Source organism: Rhamphochromis longiceps, linkage group LG22 (assembly GCF_057381845.1).
Source record: "Rhamphochromis longiceps isolate RC_006_pf linkage group LG22, R_longiceps_female_GT1.1, whole genome shotgun sequence".
Classification (NCBI taxonomy): domain Eukaryota; kingdom Metazoa; phylum Chordata; class Actinopteri; order Cichliformes; family Cichlidae; genus Rhamphochromis; species Rhamphochromis longiceps.
This window is the reverse complement of record NC_140577.1, coordinates 8,617,830-8,643,168: the sequence shown is the minus strand read 5'-3', so window position 1 is coordinate 8,643,168 and position 25,339 is coordinate 8,617,830. Positions and strand designations below refer to the sequence as shown.

Here is a 25,339-nt window from a genome sequence, read left to right as displayed (position 1 = left end):
AAGCACAGTATGGTAAGAGGGGTACCTCATTGCCAACCTGTGTCAATATGTAATTTGTGCAATATACTGGGAATTAATAAAGTATTCTGATATTCTGATTTGTTTAATAATTTTTTCATTGTTTTCCTAGAAAAGTTGTGTTTTGTTTTACATCTAATTGACCCACTTTTGCCTTGTGGCGATTTGCTGCCTTGTGGCCCCATGATAAAACATTATGTACAGGTTAAATGTAGGAGTTAAACATTGATTCAGAGAAATTCTTTTTTCAATTTTTGTTTTGTTTATTTATATCAGTCATTTACTCGGAAACTTTGCATGGCAGTAGGATCAATCCGCTGCTGCACCTCACTGCTGCTCTAGCAAGACTTACACTTGCCCTTTTATTTTATGCACATTTCTAAAAATGTCTCTTTAACCAATGCTGCAACCACAACGAGGACCACAAAAAACAAGAGTCCAGCTTCATCAAACTGTCTCTTCACTCTAAACAGCCATTATTTTTGCAAGTTTTGCTGACTGTTAACAACACACCCAGTTCCACATCACACTCTCCTGATTGAACCCTCACCCCACAGTCTTGTGCTGCAATTTTGTACCCTGGCTGCACACCAAACAACAATAAAAGAACAACCAAGAGTCCATCCTCACCCTATTTGAGTGAATCGACTCTATCCCAGAAAAAACAAGCAAGGGTCCCTCTTCACTGTGACCATTCTATGGCTGCGCACCTGACGGATGTCTTTCTGACGCCACTCCCATCTATTGTATTCTTCATTATTGTTCACCCACTCAACCCGATTCTTGTCACACAAGCACACCTAAAGAAATAACTCCTAAACAGTACTGCAGTTGCCCAACTATTAGGGTTGGCAACTTTGACGTGCAGCAACATCAACCCTCTCAGAGCGACTTTCAATGTCATATTTCCTATTGACGTGTATAATTAACTGAAGCAGCATGTCTTAAAGCCAGTCATGCCAGAGCCAATATGCCACCATAGGCAAAGCCAACATAAAATCTGCTTACCTGTTTGTTATTAGATTGCACGTCCGTGGCTCATGGTTCCAGTTTTTAATCATGTGTGTTAATTATATACAATAAAGAGAGTGTTGTTAAAAGGAAAGCAGAAATAAAACAGTGGTAAACATGCCCGTCCCAGGTTTTTTGGAACATGTTGCAGGCATCAAATTCAAAATGAGTGAAGATTTAGAAAACGACAAAGTTTATCAGTTCTAACATTAGATAGCTTGTCTTTGTAGTGTAATCAATTGAATGTAGGTTGAAAGGATTTGCAGATCATTGTATTCTGCTTTTATTTACTATTGAAACAATGACCCAGCTTCATTGGAATTGGGATTGTATGTGCATTTAATGACATATCCTGGTCAAAAATGTGTTATTGGAGCCCAAGGTAATGTCATCCAGAGTAAGCATCTGGTTAGATACCATATTTCTAAGATTTTTGCGCCAAGTGTAATAAAGTCAGTTTTATCTGAATTTAGAAGAAGAATATTAGTGGTCATCCAGGTCTTTATATCTTTAAGAAATTCCTACAGTTTAACTAATTTGTGTGTGCTATCTCACTTCCGTGAAAATGTAGGCTATACCTTCAAATAATACTGTTTAAAGGAAGCATTTATAATGTAAACAGAATTGAAATTCTGATGATGATCTTCTAAATTTGTGATATGCCCTTTCCTCTCCAGCTTGTGAATTATCTGCTTCGTGGTGAGTTTTTGAGAGTTGTACCAGGGAGTCGAGTACGTCTGATTTGAAGCTTTCTTTTTCAGAGGTGCTACAGTATCCAGACTCGCAACGCGAGGAAGATGTACAATTGTTAACAAGATAACTGTGGGAGTTCAGGTAGCTGCTCCACTCTGAGTTATTACATGGTATTAGAGAAGGTAACAGTGGATGAAACATATTCTTAAACTTAGTTACAGCACTTTCAAAAAAGGCATGTACCATGATGTAAACTACTCCCCACGACTGTGTAATCCATTATTGTTAATGCATATATTATTAGGAAATGATCAGACGAGAGAGGGTTTTCAGGAAACACTGTTAAATGTTTAGTTTCTATTCCATATGTTACAACAAGATTAAAGTGTGATTAAAGGGGTGGGTGGGTTCTTTTACATTTTGAGAGAAGCCAATTGAGTCTAATAGCAGATCAAATGCCATGTTGAGGCTGTCATTTTTAGCATCTACATGGATGTTAAAATCACCCACAATAATTATTTCATCAGATAAAAAGTCTGAGAAATTAGACAGAAGCTCTGAGTAATGCCAATAGATAACAACTAATAAAACTGGGTTTTCAATTATGACTTGGCAGCGTCTGTTGATTTAAAAAAAAACATGATAAGACAAAGGACCCAACACACAACGTTGCACAATGGATGCCCGTTTATTTGCTAAATCTCTCTTTGCAGCAGCTTTTCAACTGCCTCCTGCTGCACACCACGCACAGCTCCTCGGATCATGGTGGCCTACTTAAATGGGTAGACGTGATTAGGTGATGGAGGTCAGCTATGTGGGTCAGCCTTCCTTGACACCACATCCTGATCCCACTGCTCCACCCCTCCCATTTGTAGTTGTGCTACAAATGGTTTACTGGAAGGAAGAGTGAATCAATTTGTTGGTAAATTATTAATAATGTATAAACAGGAACTTAGAAAGCTTCCTGCTTCCTGGTCCCAACTCTGGATAGTCACGTTTTGGGAGAGTCGAATAAGTGGCCAGCTTTCTAAAAAGGATTTCTGAAAATGAGAAGTGCTCCATCTAAAGTGGGATGGATACAGTCACTCCTAACAAGACAGGGGTTTCCCTTAAAGTTTTCCAATTATCCCTCATTGTTATTGTGTAAGTTACTCACATAAAGGCAGTTCTGGTAATATCAAATTATTAGTTATTTCATTACTGTCTCAGCCTTGAGCTGCTCTGGTATTTTCAAGCAATGGTCAAATGTTAAACTGTTACAGAAACCCTGTGATGACCAGCAACCTTGGATAAAGGTCTCAGACCTATCTCGAGCCAACGTAACAACTAAGGCAACTAGTTTACTCATAAATGGTAAGTTGTTGGGAAACACTTCAGACTTCCCTGAAGTCCATTAAAGAGAACAAAACATGTGTCATAAGAGAATTAAAATGTAACGATAATTGTGCTGTCTTTATGTTGTCCTTTAGCTCTTATGTAAAAATAATATTAATGGATTTGGTCCATTAATAAAAGACCATGGGTTGAAATGAAACCCATGCCAGTGCATCAAGCTGTCACGTTCCTGGGTCTGTTGACCCAGCGTTTTGAGTTTTAGTTTATTTGGATTATATGATTGAGTTCTTTAGGGTAGCTAAGTTGTTTATTAGTTTCCCTTTGTGTTTTCTACCGCTGTATTTAAGTTTCCCTCTCCCTTTGCCTTTATGTGTTTCATGCTGCGTGTCTTATGTTGTCAAATTTATATTGTCTTGTCTTCGTCACGTTTCCTGTTATATTTTGAAGGTCTGTGTCCTATGTCAGTGTAGTCAGCTTTGCTTCCTTTGTCTCGTTATGTCAGACTAGTGTCAGCTGTTTCTCCATGTGTTTCCACTTCCCCTAATCACCCTTGTGTGTAATTAGTTTGTGTGTTTCTCTTCATTCCTCGTCAGGCTGTCTGCTGTCACGCCATGTTCTTTACACCAGGTTTCATGTCCAGGTTGTTTCATATTGTTGTTTAGATTTCCCAGTTTAGGTTTGTGTTCATTTTGCTTCAGTTTTCCTTGCCTTTTGTTTGTACCTTTTACCAGCCTCATTAAACGGCTCGCTTTTTGTTAACATTTAAGTTTTGTTCCCTCTCGGCCTGGGGCTCGGTCACTCAGGCGCAGCTGGGGGCCGGCGGAGCTCACGGGCGCGTCACTGCAACTCCCCCTGACTTCTGCTCCGCGGCTGCTGGGCGAGCCCTCATCTGGGACTCTCCTCAGCTCTTACTGGAACAGTGGCGCGGCTGCCCCTCTGTTGGTCTTCCATGGTCTCTTGTGTTCTGGGGGCCTCTGGATGTCTGGAGTTTTGATCTCCTCCATACCCGCTTCACACCCTGGAGGACGGGGCTGTGGCCCCCCCACACTCCCTAGCAGATCATTACATGGAGAAACCTTTGGAATGCAAGCATGCTGATCCACACAGGTATGCACACATGGGTATTCACAGACGCGGACTAAAGCTTTCTTGGCTGCTGCCTCAAAGCACACTGTGCGCTGTCTATCTTGCGTGCTGCACAATATCGTTTATTATTTAGTAAATATTGATATCTATGGCTAGCTAGTTTATTGTGATGGTGCTTTGTTTTCTCTATTATTATGTTGCTCTTTGTTGTTTGCTGTCTCCTCTGTTTGTTTTTTTTTGTTTGTTTTTTTTTTTTTCTCCATACAGGTGACCCAGGAGTTCTTTTTTTTTTTTTTTTTTTCTCTCTCTTCCCCCCCCCCTTCTCACCGTCTCTTCTCCCCTTTGGTTTTCTTTCTTTCTCTCCCCCTCTTTCTCTCATTCATTCCCCCTGTCCTATTTATTAAAAAAAAAAAAAAAAAAAAAAAAAAAGACAAAGGATGAACTGAAGCTCTGCCATCACGTAATGTCGCATACTGCTGTTTCTGATGTCATTTAAAAAAAAAAAAAAAAAAGTTTTGTTCCCTGTTCCTTGGGGTCTGCGTTTTGGGTCCTTCTCATCAATTCATACAGTCTGCCTTCGCCAGACTGTGACAGAACGACCTGACCGTGATGGACCCAGCGGACATTTATTTCACAGACTTTTTTGAATTAAAGATTCGTGTTACGATTCTTCACGCACTTTGGATTATTTCCTCTGCAGGCAAACAGGAGGAGGAGAAGGAGGCTACTCGGGCTCAGATGACCCAGATAGCCACGGCTAACCCAAGGTTTCTGGATTTTTTGCCTGAGGGTTTTAAAGAACTTTGTTACTGCCTCAACCTGCTCTCATTGAACATGCTGGCTTCAGGCTCTCGCCTGTGTCACCACAGCAGCAGACAAGTGCTGTGTTTTCCTCAATACAACCAGTGGCTGCTTCAAGCGCTACATTCCTCTCAGCTGTAACGGCACCAGCCTCCACAACCACAGTTTCCGGGAGGAGCCCGTCAAGCCATCAGCGTCGCCTGCAGCTGCCTCGTTAGCTGCCTCGTCAGCTTCAGTTTCACCTGCAGCAGCCGCTTCAGCTTTGCCTTCGCCTTGCCTGGTCCGGCTTCGGCTTCGCCTGGTCCGGCTTCGGCTTCGCCTGGTCCGGCTTCAGCTTCAGCCTCGCCTGGCCCTGCCACGACCCAGCCAGAGGTCGACGCCACGCCTCTGCTCGTCTCGCCTGCTCGTCTCGCCTGCCACGCCTGGTCCTGCCACGCCTGGTCCTGCCACGCCTGGTCCTGCCACGCCTGGTCCTGCCACGCCTGGTCCTGCCACGCCTGGTCCTGCCACGCCTCAGCCCGAGGACGTCGCACACCTGGTCCGGCGCTCGCCAAGCCTGGTCCGGCGCCCGCCAATCCATGTCTATGGAAAACCAACAAGGCTGTTTTTCCATGGCCACGCTGCCGTCGACCACCAGTGTCATGATTCGAGTTTTGAGGAGAAGACAAACGACTGCATGGTCTCAGTAGATGTCAGAATAGTGATCTTTATTACACACTTCTAAGACAGAAGCATGGGAAGACAAGCGTACAGCCACAGATCTCCGCCGGGCGGCGGCTCTCCATATCTTTTATATTATTCATGATGACGTCACACAGACCTTACTGGAAATGATATCAAGTCCCCACAATCCCAAAAGTTCTCCTTATATAGACATCATATGGTACTTTTAGAGAAAAACAAGTGTGTGATCTGTTGTGCATTTTGTGAAACTGTGAGTCCAACTAGAGGAGATGTCCTGAGACGACCTCCCTTTGTTAATAAGTGTGTATGTGAGGGAACGTGCGTGTGTTACATAAGTCTGTATATATGTGCACGTTAGTGAGGCCTGACTACGTGCATATCTGAATGTAACAGTCCAGCTCGAGTGGAGTGGTGATGTTGCAACAGTTTAAGCAGAGAGAAAGTAAGCTGGTGGAGAATTACCTTATAGCCGATTTACTAAGAAACTAAGAAACTGATAAACTGATGCAGACTAATGAAGTAATAATGAACTTACAACAGTGCATGTAAATGATATCAGTGAGATTAAAATAACATCCATTATCCTAACAACTCCTTTGAAACAATGTAAGACATTCAACATAATACAGGTCAATCCAACAGATCTAATGATTTTCACACTCTTCTAAGTCAGAGGTCTAATGCAAACTAAAACTACATACCATATTATAATGCAACTACTTTGATCTCATATATAAGGTAACATATGATAACAAATTAATCTCCACACCAGCCAAGCCACTTGTGAGTCTTCATTCTTGGCCACTTTCTGGGCCGCTGGCTGGATATCATCACCGTCGTGGGCGGCCTCCTGATCTGCTCCATCGCTGCTGTTGGAAAATAGTCAACATTTATGCACATGAGACACATATGAGACAATGATTGAGCTGCTAGAAGACATTTTTTTAACAGTAGTCTAGTGTAATCTAACAAATATTTCTTTAGTTTCAAGTACTTTAAAATCAGAAAGCTATAAAAGCTTGCTTGTCATCCATAACTCAAAATTTAATTTTTTATTGTGAAAATAACTCAAAATTTCGAGTTAATAAGTCAACATTTGAAGTTAGTTTCTCTAAATGTTAAGTTAGTAAGTTGAAGCTTCAAGTTAATGCTGCCAATCAAGTCAAGTGGCTTTTATTGTCACTTCAAACATGTACAGTGGTACAGTACTGGTGCTACATATGACATATAACAGACAAACACAGGACTACGTAAAGTGCAATGTGTAAAAATTGCAAATGCACAAGACAAAACAGTGCAACACTAGACAGACCAGGACGATACAGGCACAAGACAGTGCAATGGAAATATGCACAAAACTGAGTATTGTGCAAAAAGTAACTTGGTGTCTGAAGGTGTGTGTGTGTGTGTGTGTGAGTATGTGTGAGAAACTGCAGATAAGTGCTTGGTTGTGACATGTATGAAGGTGTCACAACCAGTGTCCGTGATGGAGGGAAGAGAAGCTCCAATGATCATCACGCGATTAGTCCCGTACTTTAGCTAGAATGGAAAAAAAGGCACAAAGCTGAAGTTATTCTGTCTACGTTGCACAGCTGCCTCTTCTCCCCTCATTCTCTCTCCCTCCCTCTCCTGTTGCTACTCTGAATGGCTTAATTTTCTTGTTACTTGGAAACAGACGGGTGGACACAGACACACTCAAAATCAGGTAGTGATAGCATCAGTGAGCTAGCAATATATATGTTAATAGGAAAATTGTACTTAGTAATCAGTATAATCTTTTAATGATATAAGTTTGCATATGGTAGAATGCTGCATGTAATCATTTGTGTGTAGAAGTATATAGTTGGTGGCATATTGAAAGAATGTCTCATCCTAGGAGGTCTGTAACATTCTAGAGTGTTCACCCCCACATCCTAGGAGCATGGGAGAGGTCGTACCTTGTCTTATTGTTTTACGGTAGGATTAATGTAGCTATGTCAGTTTTAGTTTAAGTGCTTCTTTACATATAGATGAACTGTTGGATTTTCCAGACCAGCAGGTTAAGGGAAGTCGTTTATGGGGCCACACTCTGAACACACACACACACACAACTCCACATTCCAATGTAAGGAACAAAAGCTCACTGAAGTATAAATAAAGACAGTTTCTCAAAGGCAGTTTCTCAGCGCGAGTCTCAGTTTGGAGGCTGCCCTTGCTAGCAAGAAGTTCTGTGTGTTTCTCTTCTCTGAGTCTTTACCGAAGAAGTGTTTTAGAGTATATTTCTTGACAATATAATAAACATGTACATAATACATATGCTGCTTTGCAGGCAATAACACCATGTGATTCACCTAGTAACACAAGGATTTCATCATCTATGAAACCGTGCTGACCATGCAGTACGCAGTAGTTTACTCATTCATAACCATTAGCTGTAAGATTGGTAGCTTATCAGTAGCGTTGATAGCTGACGTTCTGCTTCATGGTAACAAGACTATTACTATTAACTTACTTACGTACCTTCACCGAGCTTCCTGTTTGGCAGAGGTAACTTGAAATTTCAAGTTTTTTCAAAGAAATCTCGACTTCTTAACTCAAAATTTGAAACACACATCTTGAAATTTTGAGTTATGGATGGCAAAACAGTTTTTTTTTCAGCTTCCATAGAACGCTCATAATGGTTGTGTAAGTGCTTTAAAAGAGATCACTATCTTAATTACATAGTAGCACTTCATATCACACTATCGGTTTGCAAATTGTGTGGGCTCATGCAGTACACTGGCAACAATATTTGTTTTCTTCTATGTTTGCATGTTGTTATTGTTGTTAGATATGCTGAATTAATTTTTTTATTGCTGACCTGTGTGTTTTGCTTATGCAATAATGTGAATATCTTATCTCTGGGACTAATACTTATCTTACTACACAATTTATTTATTGCATTTTCCAGGAAGGCCGTTCAAAGTCTTTTCCAAGAAACATTAAGACATATCATTGAGGCAGATCTTTCAAGTGCCCGTTTACCCGACAGGGTAAATGGGCAACCACATGCTGCATAGATAAATGCAGCAGCTCAGGTTCATCTCTGAGGTGCTATGCTACGTGTCTTCCTGCTTTCCTGTCCACTCTTCATTATGGTGTCCAAAAAGACAGATCCTCCTTCTTCCCTGACAGTCTCTCTGCATAGCTGTAATGATAAAGACACTGTTCTTACACATTCTAAAAATCAAAGCTAGTGTTTCTGAACTAGATTGCTTAAGCCTCCTTGCACTCGTTCCAAGTATGTTTTATTATAGATTTATTGGGTTTGGTGGATTTATTGGACATTGGATCAGCCTAATAAGAGATGTGTTTGCCGTTCATTTGTTCATGAGTCCTCGGCACGTCTACACTACACTCATGATACTTCTTTCAGAACTGATTTTTCATGCTGTGTTTGATTCGTTGCCCTTGTGAAAGACTTTGCAGGGTGAATTTTAAAAAGTGCTCAATAAATTATCATATTTTTTCTGTTATTTTTATTACTATAAAACATTTATAAACATTATAGATTACATATATCTTATATTTTTCTCTTTAATATTTCTGCAGAAGATAAAATTAGGATTATTAAGACAACGTGAATAATGGAACGCTAATCCAGTCCAAGAATAACTTCTGTGGCTGTAAATGAGCATAATATGTCAACTTTAATTATGTCTTTGTTTAAACTTTGCAAATAATCGATTGTAATCAGGCAGTACGGTGGTGGAGTGGTTTGCACTGTTGCTTCACAGCAAGAAAGTTCTGACTCCACCGGCTGGTTGGCCGTCACTAACAAGACAAATTTGCAGCGATCAGAGAAGTTTGAGACAAGTGTGTGGAGCGCCAGCCAGCCCATATTTACTCGAATTCCAAACTTTACTCTTAATGAGTATCCGGTTCCTTTGGGGGATGTTGACCTTTTAAGCAGTATATGTCAAGTAAGCAGTCTAAATATTGCATAAAGATATGGGCAACTTGTGCTGCAGGGCCAAGTTATAGCTGGAATATACAGGTTTACACGGGGAAACCTGCAGACAGTGTTCCTGAAAAGAATCAAGTGAGGTTTGTAGTTCTGGAGATCGATTGGAGGTCTGAATGGACATAAGATGATAATTTCTTCATCACCTGAAGTCTTAGTAAGAAGCTGTGTCAGACACGTGTACTTTGGGGATAATTTCCTCTGTACACAAATAAAATATTCTCAGTTAAAACAGGTGTTACTTTATATGACTGCATAAAAATTTAAAAATGTATCAAAACAAATGTTCTTGGTAACTTTGACCCAAAGTGGTCTGTGATCAACAGGATCCTATATTTTATCCGATTATTGCTTATAGTCAAAATAATCCTGAAATGATCCCTTTTATAACCCGAATTCAAAGCATATAAAGTCAGAATATTGACACATACAGGGCATAAAGTACAAACACATGTTCAAAAACTGTAATGTCCATAACAACTTAGGTTGATAAAAAGATCAACACAAGAAGTAGTGATAATATAGCTATTATAGTTTTTATGAATAGTCTTAAAGGAACAGACATTTTTGGGACTCATTGTTGTAAATGTTCCTGTCATAACACCATACTAAGTGTGAACCTAGGAAAGAAAATATGTTTGGTGGCCAAAGTTACAGTATTTTCTTTCTTTTGAATTGATAAGTTCACATACACATGCTTCAAACAAGCTCATATTAACATGTGTTATTTACAATAGGATTAAAAAGAGCTTCATAAGTTTGTAAATAAGATGTTTCTTCCAAAAATATTTTAATCAACTCCATCAGAGAATTTAAATATTAGTGAAAACTTGGTAATAAAGGGATTCACGGACTTTAATTATACCACTGAATGATGTGGCCACACTTACTGGTCTGGGTACACGAGTGGGAGGAGAAAGACCAACATCATAATGGGCTGAGCTTCACCTGCTGTGAAAAGCTGTATCCTTATCCAGAAAGTAGATGTTGGAGGACAATGAGAGTGATCTGAGTGAGAAGAAGGCACAGCAAAGGGAATGAGACTTTAAGCTACAGTCTGAGGCTGACCTGAGCATTTGTATTAACGGTCTAAATAACAGTTTGATTACAATTTTTAAGGCATTGTATCCAAGAATGGCAACTTCTTGGCAATTTACACTTATTCTGTGCATGCTGCTGATGGCGTGTGGAGGCTTGAGCCTGGCTAGTGAAGAAGCAGAACCCCAAAATTCTCAAACAGACACTGGGACGGGCTCAAACTCTAACGCAACTGAAGAGGGTGGTCATGGAGCGGTGCCCATCACTACACTGCCTATTGTGACCTGGAAGTGGCATCACGTCACCACACAGTACCTGGTGGCCCTGTGGATCCTGGTTGCCTGGCTCTGCAAACTCAGTAAGTCTTGCAAAGCCAAATTGATGGAAGTGCTCTTCTTCTGGCATTATAAACTCCTCTGCACCCAAGAAATTTTGTAATTTTTAAATATGTATGTAGTTTAGGGTTATTCTGATCATCTATTTTTGTCACTGGGTCAATTTCTTAATTGTTTTAATTATTTCTCAAGGAAGTGCTCACAAAATAAATAAAAATAGTTATAAAAAAAGAGTGTGTAAGTTCACTTATATTCAAATAGGGCCAAATCTTATATCACAAGGGAGGATTCAGGGTCATCTGATCCAGGCCTAACAGTATGCTTAGCAAAACGGAAAGTTTTAAGCCTAATCTTAAAAGCAGACATGGTTTGCTACAGGCTCTCCCTCCCATTCTATTTTTAAATAATCTAGGAACCACAAGTAAGCCCACTGTCTGAGAGCAGAGTGTTCTAATGGGGTTATATGGTACTATAAAGTTATTAAGATAAGACGGGGCCTGATTATTTAAGACTTTGTAAGTGAGGAGCAGGTTTTTGAATTCAATTCTGGATTTAACAGGGAGCCAATCAAGAGAAGCCAAAACAGGAGAAATATGCTCTCTCTTTCTAGTCCCTGTCAGTATTCTTGCTGCAGCATTTTGGATTAACTGAAGGCTTTTCAGGGAGTTTTTAGGACATCCAGATAATAATGAATTACAGTAGTCTAGCCTGGAAGTAATAAATGCATGAACTAGTTTTTCAGCGTCACTGTGAGACAGAATGTTAAAAATTACCCCAAGTTTGGTGGCCAAGCTAATGTCATCCAGAGTAAGCATCTGGTTAGATACCATATTTCTATGATTTTATGGCCAAGTACAATAACCGAATTTTTCTTTGAATTTAGAAGCAGAAAATTGGAGGTCAACCAAGTCTTTATCTTTAAGACCTTTCTGCAGTTTGTGTTATCTGGCTTTATGGATAGATAAAGTTGTGTTTCATGTGCATAGCAGGGACAATGTAAGGTATGCCTTTTAATGATATTGCCTAAAGGAAGCATGTTGATCATAATCAGGATTGAAATATTAATTAATGGTAGGACTTCTTTGAGCAGTCTTATAGGAATGGGGTCTAAAAGACATGTTGATAGTTTGGAGGAAGCAATAAGTTAAGTTAACTCAGAAAGATCAATTTGAGAAAAAGACTAAATGAATATCAGTGGTACAGAAAGTGGTTACATCTGTGAAATGATTATGAGTAATTTTTCTTTAATGGTTAAATTTTCATTCGTGAAGAAATTCATGAAGTCAGTACCAGTGCTGTCAGCGTTAATCTCGTTAAAACCGCTCTAACGCTTTTACGCCGTGCAGCCCCGCACACTGCGCTAACTCGCTAATGGAGATTTGCCGCGTTAATGCAGTTATGGCGTTAACATCATTTTAACGAGATTAACGCTGACAGCACTAGTCAGTACCAGTTAACATTAAATGAATGGCTTGCTCAACAGAGTTCTTACTTTTTGTTCGCCTGGAAACAAGGCTAAAGAGAAACGTAGGGTTTTTCTTAATTTCTTTAATCAGTGATGAACATGATTGATGAAGATGTTCCAGCTTCCCAGCAGTCGCAAACACTTTTTAGAGGCTAAATGATGATCTTCAAAATTAGTGATACGCCATTTCCTCTCCAGCTTATGACTAATCTGCATTAAGGCACATCTTTGACAGTTAGCAAAATGTTATAACTTAACATTGTTGACCTAATGAGACAATTTTTATTAAGCCATCAGGTAGGACTGAATAAGGTGATATTATATTGCTTATATTGTAATTACTGATAAATTACAGCTGGTGACATGACTTTTCATGGCTTATTGGAACTCACATTCTCCACCTCTTCAATTATTTTCCCCCCATGTCATTCCTCATTATTACACATGACTTAATTTCTGAACATCTATAGTTTTATTTCATTGCATATGTGAATTGGATGGGTTGTTACCAAGATCTGGTGAGAATATCATTTCAATAGCACCTTTAGAAATATATTTGCTTAGAAAACTGGTGACTTATCTTACCTGCTATATATCTGTCCACAGTCCCTAAATAAAATAAAATATATAAATAAAATATTGCAACAGTTGCAAATGATCAAATGGAGTTTTATGTATATGGTTTTACTTAAAGTGCAGTGAAGGTTTGAATGTTTGCCAGCTCCTACCTGACTACAAGCAGACTGGCTTAAAATCAAAGGTTGTTACAAAGGTTGATAGTATTGATTAATGGTTCTTGTCTTGATCTTTTTTTTCTCCTCTCAGTCATTGAGTCCAACCACCATGTCACCAACGTCATACCCGAGAGCGTCCTGCTCATCTGCTTCGGTTTTGTTTTGGGTGGCATGATTTGGGGTGCAGACAAGATGCAGACCTTCAGGCTGACCCCGACAGTCTTCTTCTATTTCCTGTTGCCTCAAGTCATTCTGGACGCAGGCTACCACATGCCAAACAAACTGTTCTTCACCAACCTGGGTGCCATCTTGGTCTATGCTGTCATTGGGACCTGCTGGAATGCTGCCAGTTTGGGGCTGTCGCTGTGGGGGTGTCACATGGGAGGATTCATGGGTAAGAGAGGATTTTTATTTTGTTTCATTTCAGCAAACCTGCTACCACGGCTCACATAGAGGAAGTGATGTCAAAGCTCAGCGGCACCGAGACGAGAGATGGACTCAAACGCAGATTCAACCCGAGACTCGAGAAAGTGATAAACAAAAGAACTTTATCTAACAATGGCGTGATGCACAAGGTGAACAGAGCTAAGGTTGTGAACTGAGCAGGGACTATGAACATGAACTGTGAGACTAAGGGAAGGTTGCAAATAACATGAAGTGTGAGAGGACACTATGCTGGCTGGAATTGGGATCTTGGTGGGGGAAGCAGAGACAGGTCAAAGGTAAAAAAAAAAAAAGGTCAAGAAATTTCCAGTTAACTCTGTCAAATGCTTTTTCTGCATCTAAAGAAAATATTGTAGTTTTGATGTTTTTACTGTATGAGTAGTCTATTAAATTAAATAATCTACGTGCGTTTGTTGATGAGTGCCTACCTTTTATGAAACCAGTTTGGTCAGGATGAATTAAGAGGGGGGTTATTTTCTCCAGTCTCTTTGAGAGAGCTTTGCAGATTATTTTAAGGTCTACATTTATAAGGGATATTGGACGATAGCTTGAGGGAAATAAAGGGTCTTTTCCTGGTTTTAGCAAGAGATTAATGTTTGCAGAATTCATATTTGATGGAAATCTGCCGTCTTCTTTGATTTCCAACGACGTTCTGTAAAAAACTGGTGCTAAAATCGTCCAGAATTCTTTGTAAAATTCTGCAGGAAAGCCATCTGGACCTGGAGCCTTATTATTGGGCATGCTTATCAGGGCTTCCTGGAGTTCACCTGATGTCAGTGGCGAATCCAGTGCCATTGCTTGAGTGTCTAATAATTTTGGAAGAGTTATGTTGTCCAAAAACTGATCAATTTCCTTTTTAGATGGGTTTATTTGTGGTGAATACAACGTCTTATAGAAATCCCTGAAAATGTTGTTTATTTGTTTCGGGTCACATATTGTGTTCCTAGATGAATCTTGAACAGCACATATAGTTGTTTTTTCTTAATTTATTTTTAGCTGGTTTGCCAGAAATTGACCGGATTTATTACCATGTTCATAATTTTGTAAGCGTAGTCTTTGTACTAAGAATTTTTTTTAATCAATCATCTCATTTAAATCTAGTTTTGTTTTGCGTATTTTGTTCAATGTTTCCTGATCTTGGTGGGACACGTAGGCTTCTTCTAGTGATTTTTTGTTTTTTTATCATTTCTGAATATTTTTGTTTTCTTGTTTCTTTTTATGTGATGGGAAATAAATTTTTTCTGGTTTTTCTGGTTCTTGCCTGAGACGAGTAAATGTTGATCCAAGGCCTAAGCTGAAAACACAAAGACCGAGAGGTCACACAAGGTTTTAGCTGATGATCTGGTGGAGAGTGCAGGTCAGAGTTGGTCTTAAATACTGTGCACTGATTGCGGTCAATGAGCCAGCATGAGTGGAGTCAGGATCTCGGGAGAGAAGTGGAAAACTACTCCAGGAAGACCAACACTCACTGGATCATGGCACTTTTAATGCTCTAAGTGGGAGTCTATAGAGATTAATTTGCCTTTGGAACGAGCATCAAGTGGCCACTAGAGGAACTGCAGTTTGTAGTACTTCAGCCTTGGCTTTGTTTTTTTGCCTTGAAATTTGTTCTGGAAACAAAGACACGTCACACAAATGATATTTCTACATCCGTGGTGACTCAGGAAAGCTGCCTGAGAAGAGTTTTCTTTAGTATAAAACCAATCCTTTAAAACATTCCTTTTACTCTTTGTTTGGATACATTAAACATCGACATCACTAACAGCTAATTTGACTTCCTTTTAACACTTCATCAAAATGCAGACAAATGAAAATAAGATTTAAGTGGATTTTTAGTTCATTACAGCTCCAGGTTTGTCTGAGACTTTATACCAGGAGCCCCCAATCCAAGTCCACGAGGGCCGGTGTCCCTGCAGGTTTTAGATGTGTCCTTGATCCATCACAGCTGATTTAAAAGGATAAATTGCCTTCTCAACATGTCTTCAAGTTCTCCAGAGGCCTGGTAATGAACTAATCACGTGATTCAGGTTTGTGGACCCAGGGTGAGATCTAAAACCTGCAGGGACACCGGCCCTCATGGACTGGGATTGGGGACCCCTGCCTTAAACCTTTGGGTGAAGAATACTGAGTCTGACCACTGCCAAACCAGTGCACTGGATGAGACTGGAGAGAGATTTGACATGGACTTTTCCTACCAATAAATGAGAATGTTTTACCAAATGACACAGCATTTCATTCCAGCATTTCAGTTTGCAGCAAAGTGCCAGATTGATCATAGTTACAGTACAATTGAGCAAAACTGAATATATTTCCTGCTCTTTGTATCTGTACAGGTGACCTGGACATCAGTCTGCTGCAGTACCTTCTTTTTGGCAGTCTGATGGCTGCTGTGGACCCCGTGGCCGTCATCGCTGTGTTTGAGCAGGTCCACGTTAACGACGTCCTCTTTATCATAGTGTTTGGAGAGTCGCTGCTCAACGATGGTGTAACAGTGGTTCGTATGCATCATTGCTTTGTTTAGCGTTACTTAAGTAGCATAACAGTTTGTGAGTTTGCTGAGACACCCATCATAGCAATGTAGTAGAGTAAGTAAACACTTGGGCCCTCTAGTGTAAGAGTTTTACAAATTGCACATGCAATGTGCAATTTGTAAAAGGAAACTATGAAAGGTCAGTTTGGTAACAAAATGCATTTATGTAACTATAGCATGTTGTACTGCATAAGGACAGTGAAACAAAATCTGACCAGCTGAATTCTTTCCTCCTTCCTTCGTCTCTGTAAATGTACAGTCGTGGTGAAAAGAAAAAAGCTCTTTTACGTATCAGGACATAGTAAATAATATCTGGTCCTTAATAGTCTCAAAATTAGGTGAATCAAACCAGAGGTGTCATGAGTTTGCAGCGCTTGCAGACCCATTTGGAGTGTTAAGTTGAAGACCAAGATGCAGATATGCAGAAAAAGAAGAAATAAACAGAAAATACACCTTTATTGGTTAAAATGTCCAGCAACAACATAACATTAACAAAAGCAGCTGGAGTAACACTAGGGAACACACTGGGAGTAAAGAGACAGTCTGACAAGGACTAAGAAGAAGACAGAATTATTTATGTACAGTGGTGTGAAAAAGTGTTTGCTCTGCCATGCAGGCCATTTCTGCCCAGTGTCTAACTTATGATGGAGTCATGAACTCTGACCAGGACTGAGGCAAGTTAGGCCTGCAGTTATTTGGATGTTGTTCTGGGTTCTTTTGTGACCTCTTGGTTGAGTTGTTACTGAACTCTTGGAAAAATCAGAATCAGAATCAGAGAGACTTAATTTATCCCCAAGGGGCAATTAAGATACAACAGAGCAGCATGATGTTAAAAACAAGGACGGGGCGTAAACAGGCAAAACGAATGAGAAAAAAAATACTTAAAATACACAGTATATACACAGTTTTAAAATTAAAGTCACTGAATAAGTGAATAAAAAACTGTAGGTGACTAAAAGTGAATAAACTGTCGGCAGTATAAAAAGAGTGTAGAGTAGTTTATGTTTATGGTGTGGGAAATGGGCTTATTGGCTGGAGTTAAAAAGCAGAGTGGCTTTCAGACAAAGGTGGCTCGCTGCATTTTCTCCTCCTGCAGAAAATGCAGTGGAGGCGCCGCCCAGAGAGGGAGCCGTTGAAATGCGGCGTGAAGAATGTGAGAGGGGTCATTAATAATTTTGGCTGCCTGTCTAAGGGCCTGTTGGCTGAAAAACCTGTTCAACAGTTCTGACAGGCAGGCCAATGATTTTAGAGCACACTGATGCAGTGTGCTGCAGTCTGTTCCTGTTCTGAAGGCTGAGGGAGTGGAGCCAGCAGGAGATGGAGAAGGTCATGATGCCTTCCAGGAAGGCATAGTAAAAAGTCATCATGATGGGTGTGCTGACTCCAAAGTAGTTGAGTTTCCTAAGGAGGTATAGCCATTGGTAGTCAAAGGAGCTTGCAAAGAAAAGCGACTGAGAACCTTCACAGACATATAGCCATTGGTGGCACCTCTGTGTTGGCAGAGAATTTCAGGAGGTTGTCAGAGATGGTTCCCAGGTATTTGTATACCTCAACTACCTCCACTGGCTTCCCATGGATGGTGGTGGTGACTGAAGCAGCCAGATCCCTCTGCCTACTGGAGATGGTCACCACCATCTCTTTGGTTTTGCTCACGTTCAGTTCAAGTTTGGAGCTGTTACACCACTCTACAAACTCCCGCATGCTCAGCACCCTCACCTAAATCATAAGGCGTTGCCATGTTGAGAATGTGATAGAAGTTTTTCTCCTGTTGAATGGTACAAGCTAGAATGGACAAGTCTGGAAAACATTTTTACCAGATGACCAGTCATTAATTTTTCTTCCATCCAATTTTTCTTTCATCTCTTAGGTGCTCTTCAATGTGTTTGATGCATTTGTGTCACTGGGAGGATCCCAAATTGATGCTGCAGAAATTGCTAAAGGAATAGGTAAGACATGACATTTATTAAGCTGTTAATAGAGAATTTATCAGTGCATGCAGCTGACTGCATGTTTCCACAACCTTATAAACTAGGGCTGAGTGATGAAGTCACTTGCGTGAATCACAAAACATTTCTTCCACTGAAAATGATTTGTCCAGATGAACAGAATTTACTTTTTGGGACTCTCTCTCCACAGTTTCCTTCTTTGTGGTTGCATTTGGTGGTTCCCTTGTGGGCATAGCATTCGGCCTACTAATTTCACTTCTGACCAGATGCACAAAAAATGTCAAGATCATCGAGCCAGGCTTCATCTTTGTCATGGGATACCTTTCCTACCTGACTGCTGAGATGCTTTCTCTGTCTGCTATCCTTTCGTGAGTATTTCACAATTGAAATATCATTTATTTTGTTGTGTCTTATCCATTTTCTATATGTAAAAATGTAGTAAACATATTTAGATGCACACAATTTATATTTGTGTTTCCTTCTGTAGGACTACATTCTGCGGTGTGTTATGTCAGAAGTACGTCAGAGCAAACATGCATGAGCATTCAGTCCAAACTGTCAAATATGCCATGAAGGTTTTCGCCAATGGATCAGAAACCATCATCTTTGTTTTCCTCGGTATCTCGGCCATCGATAAGGTTATCTGGGTTTGGAACACGGGCTTCATCCTCCTCACAGTCTTCTTCGTCTTTGTGTATAGATTCATTGGTGAGATTTGGTCCTTTTGCTATCACATGCACACATTGTGATTTAAAGGTTTGTGTGTTATACAAAGAAATTTTCTGTGTTTGTACTGCAGGTGTGTTTTTCCTCACCTGGATCCTTAACAGGTACAGGCTGGTCCCGCTGGAATTCATAGATCAGGTGATTATGAGCTACGGTGGCCTACGAGGGGCTGTTGCGTATGGCCTGGCTGTGATGCTGGATGAAAACAAGATAAAAGAGAAAAACCTGATGGTCTGCACTACACTCATTGTGGTTTACTTCACTGTCATCTGGCAGGTAGTGAAAGTTTGGTTTTTGTTATTAAATGTATACATTATTTTCTTTCTTCTTACACAGTCCGCATTAGAGCTAAAGGTTTGCACATTACTGCTTCACATTGTTGCAGGGAATGACGATGAAACCTCTGGTCACGTGGCTGAAAGTAAAGAGAGCTGAAGTGAAAGAGCTCACACTCCTAGAAAAAATGACAAACAAGGTAAATCTTAAAAAACATCTCATGTTTCACCTACACAACCATTTTCTGTCCAGTTATTAGAGTCCTTCTCCTTTCTTTAGATGTTTAATCACACTCTGGTCGCCATAGAAGACATATCAGGACAAATAGGACACAACTGTCAGAGGAGCAAGTATGAAAAGACTTGATACATAAATTCAAAATGCCTTTTCATTTTAAAATAGGCTACAGTGATCTGTTTTCTTTTTGCTAAGGTGGAAGTATTTTGAGGAGAAGTGGATGTCGAGGATTTTGATGAAGCCGTCTGCAAGGAAGAAACAAGACCAAGTCTTTGATGTCTTCCATCAGCTGAACCTCAAGGATGCTATGGAATATGTGACTGAAGTGAGCATCATTTGTACATTTTAAGTATATTTTGCTGAAATGCTCATTTTGGAAAACTAATAAGTTTGCCGCATGTAAAGAAAGCTCTGTCTTCTTCTGTTGCAGGGCGAGCGTAGAGGCTCACTGGAATTTATCCGTAAAGAAAGTGTTGCTATTGATTTCAGGAAAAAGTTTGAAAGTGAACACTCAGAGGACATGCCTGGCATGAGGGCGAACATGTCAAATGGTCACTGTGCAAAGCCCACTACGAGGTAAGCAATCTGGATTTTTCTGATAATAAGAGGAGAGCTAAAAGCAGACTTACAAGCCATTATATAATTGGGTGGTGATGAATCAGAGGCCACAAAAAATTATTTTAATTTGAAGAAAAATCTAACTAGCTAACTAGGAGCACTGCAACTATTCAGTGCCTGAAAACAGCTCATTTCACAACCATATTTTAAAATATAAACCAGAGGGAACATAGCCCTTTTAATATTCTAGTATTACTTTAAATCACTGACACGATTGTCTTCCTCTGTACTAGAGACCCTATTCCATCAGTAAGCGTGGAAATGCACGAGCACGCCATGAAGGCTAAGAACGAAGCTGAGGTAGTTAACGCTCACAACCTTCTGGATCAGCATCTTTACAAGAGCAGGAAGCAGGTAATGAGCACATTCAGTCATCACATGGAGGGCTTACTAAAGCAGCTTAGTGCTGCACTTTCATTTCATTGGAGACAAAATGTTAAATGTTGTCATTGTGTTACTTAAATTTGTAAGTCTTAGTTCAAGCACCATGATCAAAGACATTCCTTTGTTTCTGACCTCCCCAGCCTGTTGGTGGGGGAGGCTGTAGTGTTTTATTATGGGCACATCCTACGGTTAGCGTTCTGTTTCTTATTTAGTGAGGATGTTTTACTTCCTGCCTTTTTGACCTCACCTGTGTTTGTGTATGTTGAGACCATTGGAGGGGTTAAGCCATATACAGGGTAGATGATCCTTTTTGTGTGCAGGAGGTCACACAAATGCACACCCGAACACAAACACACACACACGTGCACACACACATTCTTGCACATGCACACACACACACAGATGCTTGCACATACATGCACACACACATACACATTCACACACACACACACACACACACACAGATGCTCGCACATGTATGCACACACACACACACACATAGATGCTCGCACATACATGTACACACACACACACACACACACACACACACACACACACACACACACACACACACACACACACACAAAATCAAAGTAAAATCAAAACAAAAAATGCATATGTAACACTTTTCTTATGTCCTGCTCATGCCAGTCACTCAATTCCCGTGAAAAGATATGAAAGGTTATTCTACTGTTCTCCTTAAAGGTGACACTAATAAAACGAATAAAAAATATATATATATCAGTCAGGACCACGGTAGAAAGATATTTCCAGGAATCAGCATCAACAGATGCAAATGATCAAGTCAGGCACAGCAGTTACAGATGCAACTGTGAGCAGTTTCATGCACCTCAAATCCAGCTGCCTGAGATTTATATTTGTAGAATTTGTATATTTGTATATCAGCACTGAGACCAGCTGAATTGCCTGGACTGTGGCTGAGCTTGACTTCATGGTCTTCATGGTTTGTTTTTATCAGTGAGTTTTCTTTTCTTGTTCATAGCATCGCCACAGGTTCAGTCGCAGCAAATTCATAATCAACAAAGATGAGAAAGAAGTCCAGGAGATCTTCAAGAGAACCATGAAGAACCGAATGGAGTCATTCCAGCCTGCAAAGACGGGCGTTTCACCAAAGACGGTCATCAAGCACACAAAGAAGGAACACCAGCAGAAGGTAAAGAGAAAGAGAGGGAATGAGTTTACCACAAAGAGCAAAGAGCTGATTATGTCTTTGTGAGGTTCAGTGAAGAAGAAAAGTGTCTTTTGCAAATACGGCCCTTACTGATTCTTTATTTTCAGTTCTGTTTTTTGTTGTACAAAATAGTAAATAATTCCCTATTGAGCCTTTATTAAACTTCCTTGAAATAATATTCATAAACTCTCTTCCATGTGTGAAAGTGGACAAAAATATTGGATTTTGCTTCTTGAAGTAAAATTTAAGTAAAATCAATCTTTTTTTAAAATTTTTCTTTTGTCTGTTTGGTACAGTTTCAATTCCAAAAAAAAGGAAGTTGTTTAAAATATATTATTATTATATATATAATTACTACAAAATTCCAATGATTTGTACATCTCACAAATCTATATTTGATTCAAAATAGAGCAAAATAGAATCATAAAACATATCATATGTTTAAACTGAGAAATTAAACTCAGAAGATATCAATTTTTAAGAAAGATATTTATTTTGAATTTGATGGCAGCAATATATCTCAAAAGAGTTAGGACATCTCCATGTTTACCACTGTGTGCAAGCACACAGAACAGCCCATAAACTTCCCGACATTCCCTGAAAAATATGTTGTCTGGTCAGTCCAAAACTCAGGACCATGACACTTTGGCCCAAAGAAGATAGAAGTGTCCGGATCATGTTCACAAATGGCTTCTTCTTTGGAGGACAGAGCTCTGACCTGCATTTGTTGATTAACTTGATTAACTTGTTAATGAGCCCATGCAGTGATTTCCATGGCAGAATTGTGTTTTTAATGCCGCGCTGCCTGAGAGCCAGAAAATTACCTAAATCCAATATTGATTTTTAACATTGCCCCTTTTGCAGATCCTTTACATTTCTTGTTGATATTATGTACTATAGATGCTGAGATATTCAGTGTCTTCACAATTTTACATTAAGGAACTAGGAATTAGTGTGAAGTTATCGCACAATTTGTAGACCCAGATTTTTGCAGATTTGTGCCCATCTTTGCTTCTGAGACACTGAGACTTATTTAAGGTGCTCTTTTTCCTTCCAGTCATTACTGACCTGATGCCACTTAACCTAAAAAGCTGAAAAATGTTCCTCCAAGCTTTTCTTATTGTTTTTATAGTTTTCCAGCTTTTAATTGTCCTGCTCCAAGTCTTTTTGTGTTGCTGTCATCCAATTCAACATGAGCTAATATTGTTCTTAAAATGGCAAATTATTTCTGATTTATTGTGAATAAAATCAAGGCGTTGCTGTTTTTTTACTGGGATTATACCATTTTAGCAGACATAAATTGATATTTAAGTGCTTCTGTTTTTTATCATGTTATGCAGGGCTGAATGATTCCATCCAATCTCTTCCTCTTGTCCTTGTCAGGGTAACGGGGGGCTTGAAGCCTATCTCAGCTACTGTAGGACTGGACAGGTCGTCAGTCTGTCGCAGAGCTAACACGCAGAGACACAAAACTATTCCCACTCATATTCACACCTATGGGCAAAATAGAGTTAACCTAACCCTACCAACAGAATGTCTTGAGAGGACCTTCTTGCTGGGAGGCAACTGTGCTCATCACCGACCATAACAGTGCCAATCTCTGCTTCATACTGCTGCAGAGAACAATATTCAAATATATTTAAAGTATTGTGTAATAAATGTATCATATTGGTTTATTACCAGAGCTCATATAGAACTTTAAGACCGATACCTACACAGATATTTTTAAAAAGTTAAATATTCCTTTATACCTTTTTCTTTTCAGATACATGAAACACTAGTAGACATGATACATTTGTGATGTCTAATTATTTCCTCAATTCAGCTGGTTGTTGTTTGTAGTGTTGCAAACATGCTTGTTGCCATCAGGGAAGTTGCAGAGTGCCCTCTGCTAGACAAAATATGTAACAGCAACATTGGTAGCATAGTTGAAGGCCATTGGTCTTGTCTCTTTTTTTACTTCACCTTCCATGTTTTTTGAAACAGCGTGTGATCAAATGACTCTTCCTCCTCTTACAGATGCCAAAAGGAAAGTCAATAAGCCAGACTAAACTCTCCTATTCGGGTGATGAAGGTTTGTACGTCTGCTTTTGTTGTTGTTGTTGTTGTTGTTTTATAGATTTAAAACAAATTTTCTCATTTTCATTTATAGATTTTGGGTTCTCAGAGGGAGATAGCGCCTCTGGCTATGACTTGCCATACCCTTCTTTCCCCATGAGAGATTCCAAACCAGGAGGTAAAATAATCCACTTTCTACATCCCGTATGAAAATGTGAGAAAACATATTTTTCAGAAATAATTAAGAGCAGAAAATGCTTTTACTATAAACACAAAGATTACAACATATAACAGAGGGAACTAAATAGACAGTACATATGCAATACATTTAAAAAAGGTGAAGTACATGTGTGAAAACAACGCATTATCATAGGATTATTATAGAATTGCCTAATTCTGTTCTCACTCTGCAAGCGAACACTTATAAAACATTTTGACAGCACTGAGTCGTGTTGAGTTTGATTTATGTACACAGACAAGAAGGACCAAGCACAATGAAAATCTGCAGACATAAAGAGTTATATAGATTTAGCATCTAGAGAACAGAGGTAATCTAATAAAATATGAAGTACTGCTCAGGTGCATTAATAAAAAGGAGCAGCCAATAATAGTGTCACTTGTATAAAAATAATAATAATAATGCAGAGAACAGCAATGTCTCCAATATTGAACCCTGAGGTACTAATTCAGTTTTTTTCTTTCATCAAGGTGGGATTGAGAACTCAGCCTTTGTGTCAGATTTGTACCCCACGGAGTCATTGCAGATCCCTCCTTGGCTGGCAGAGGGTGAGCTCGACAGCAGCATGGTGGCTCCGTCACTGCGAGCCCAGGCAAGCCCGCCCACATCACCGATGGAAATGCGCCACCTGGGGCTTCTTCGTGTCAGCACTCGCTCCACTGACACAAAGCAGATGAACAATGATCAATTGCCGCTGCCACCAACACATCCTCCTCCTTCACCTCCCAGTAGCCACATGTAACTGGATCCCAATCCCAACACCCTGTTCTGTCTCACTTGAACCTGGGACAAAGACATAAAACAAACCTCAGACATCTACTCTCATATTGACAAGGAAATGTTTTCTTTTCCGTAGCTGTGTTTAGCTTCTGTGTTTCTACACAGAACATACACAGTTTCAAACCTCTGTGCTCTTCAAACAACCCCTGCTGTTTTTAGGTTCAGCCTTCACTTGACAAAGAAAAACTGCACTGAAACAAATCCTTCATGTTCAACATAAAAGATATGTTGAACACCCTCATATAATCTGTGGTTTGTAGTGAATCTGCCATTGAAAACCATTATTTAAGGATTTTTAAAAATATCTTAATATGATGCCAAAACTTTTCAAATGATGTGGATTTTCTCTATATAGCAATAATAACAACAGGGTTTAAATAGAGTGATTTAAAATAGTTTGTGAATCTATAATCCATAGATTCGTATTGCACAATACAACGAAAGCTTTCACCACCAGGGGGCACTATTTTCCCTGTCAATGTGAGACATACTATTACTAGCATAATAAAATCCTGCATAGGTCAATGATGCACATGGATGTTCACATCTTCCATTCATCACGCAGGATCTTTGTAAGCTTTCGAGTAGGCGTAAGGATGGTTCCACAGTATGTGGCATCAACTTTCACACATGGGTGGATCTACAAGGGGGCATGGGGTCAAATAAAATACTTTTTATTATTTTTATTTTTTAAAAATAAAAATAATCTCTTGCCATCCCTATAGTGC

General features: G+C 39.7%; 1 protein-coding gene across 1 annotated transcript; it reads left to right on the top strand.

Moving 5' to 3' along the window:
- The first annotated feature begins 10,742 nt into the window (after nt 1-10,742).
- On the top strand, nt 10,743-25,104 carry LOC146643350 (sodium/hydrogen exchanger 3-like). The gene is made up of 16 exons (XM_085396688.1): nt 10,743-11,006; nt 13,274-13,576; nt 15,960-16,120; nt 18,024-18,102; nt 18,293-18,470; nt 18,590-18,810; nt 18,902-19,104; nt 19,214-19,303; nt 19,384-19,454; nt 19,537-19,666; nt 19,772-19,917; nt 20,193-20,313; nt 21,347-21,517; nt 23,555-23,609; nt 23,688-23,771; nt 24,302-25,104. Exons 1-16 carry the CDS (start codon nt 10,745-10,747, stop codon nt 24,571-24,573), a joined length of 2,547 nt encoding a protein of 848 aa, XP_085252814.1. The 5' UTR covers nt 10,743-10,744; the 3' UTR covers nt 24,574-25,104.
- Nucleotides 25,105-25,339: the final 235 nt, after the last annotated feature.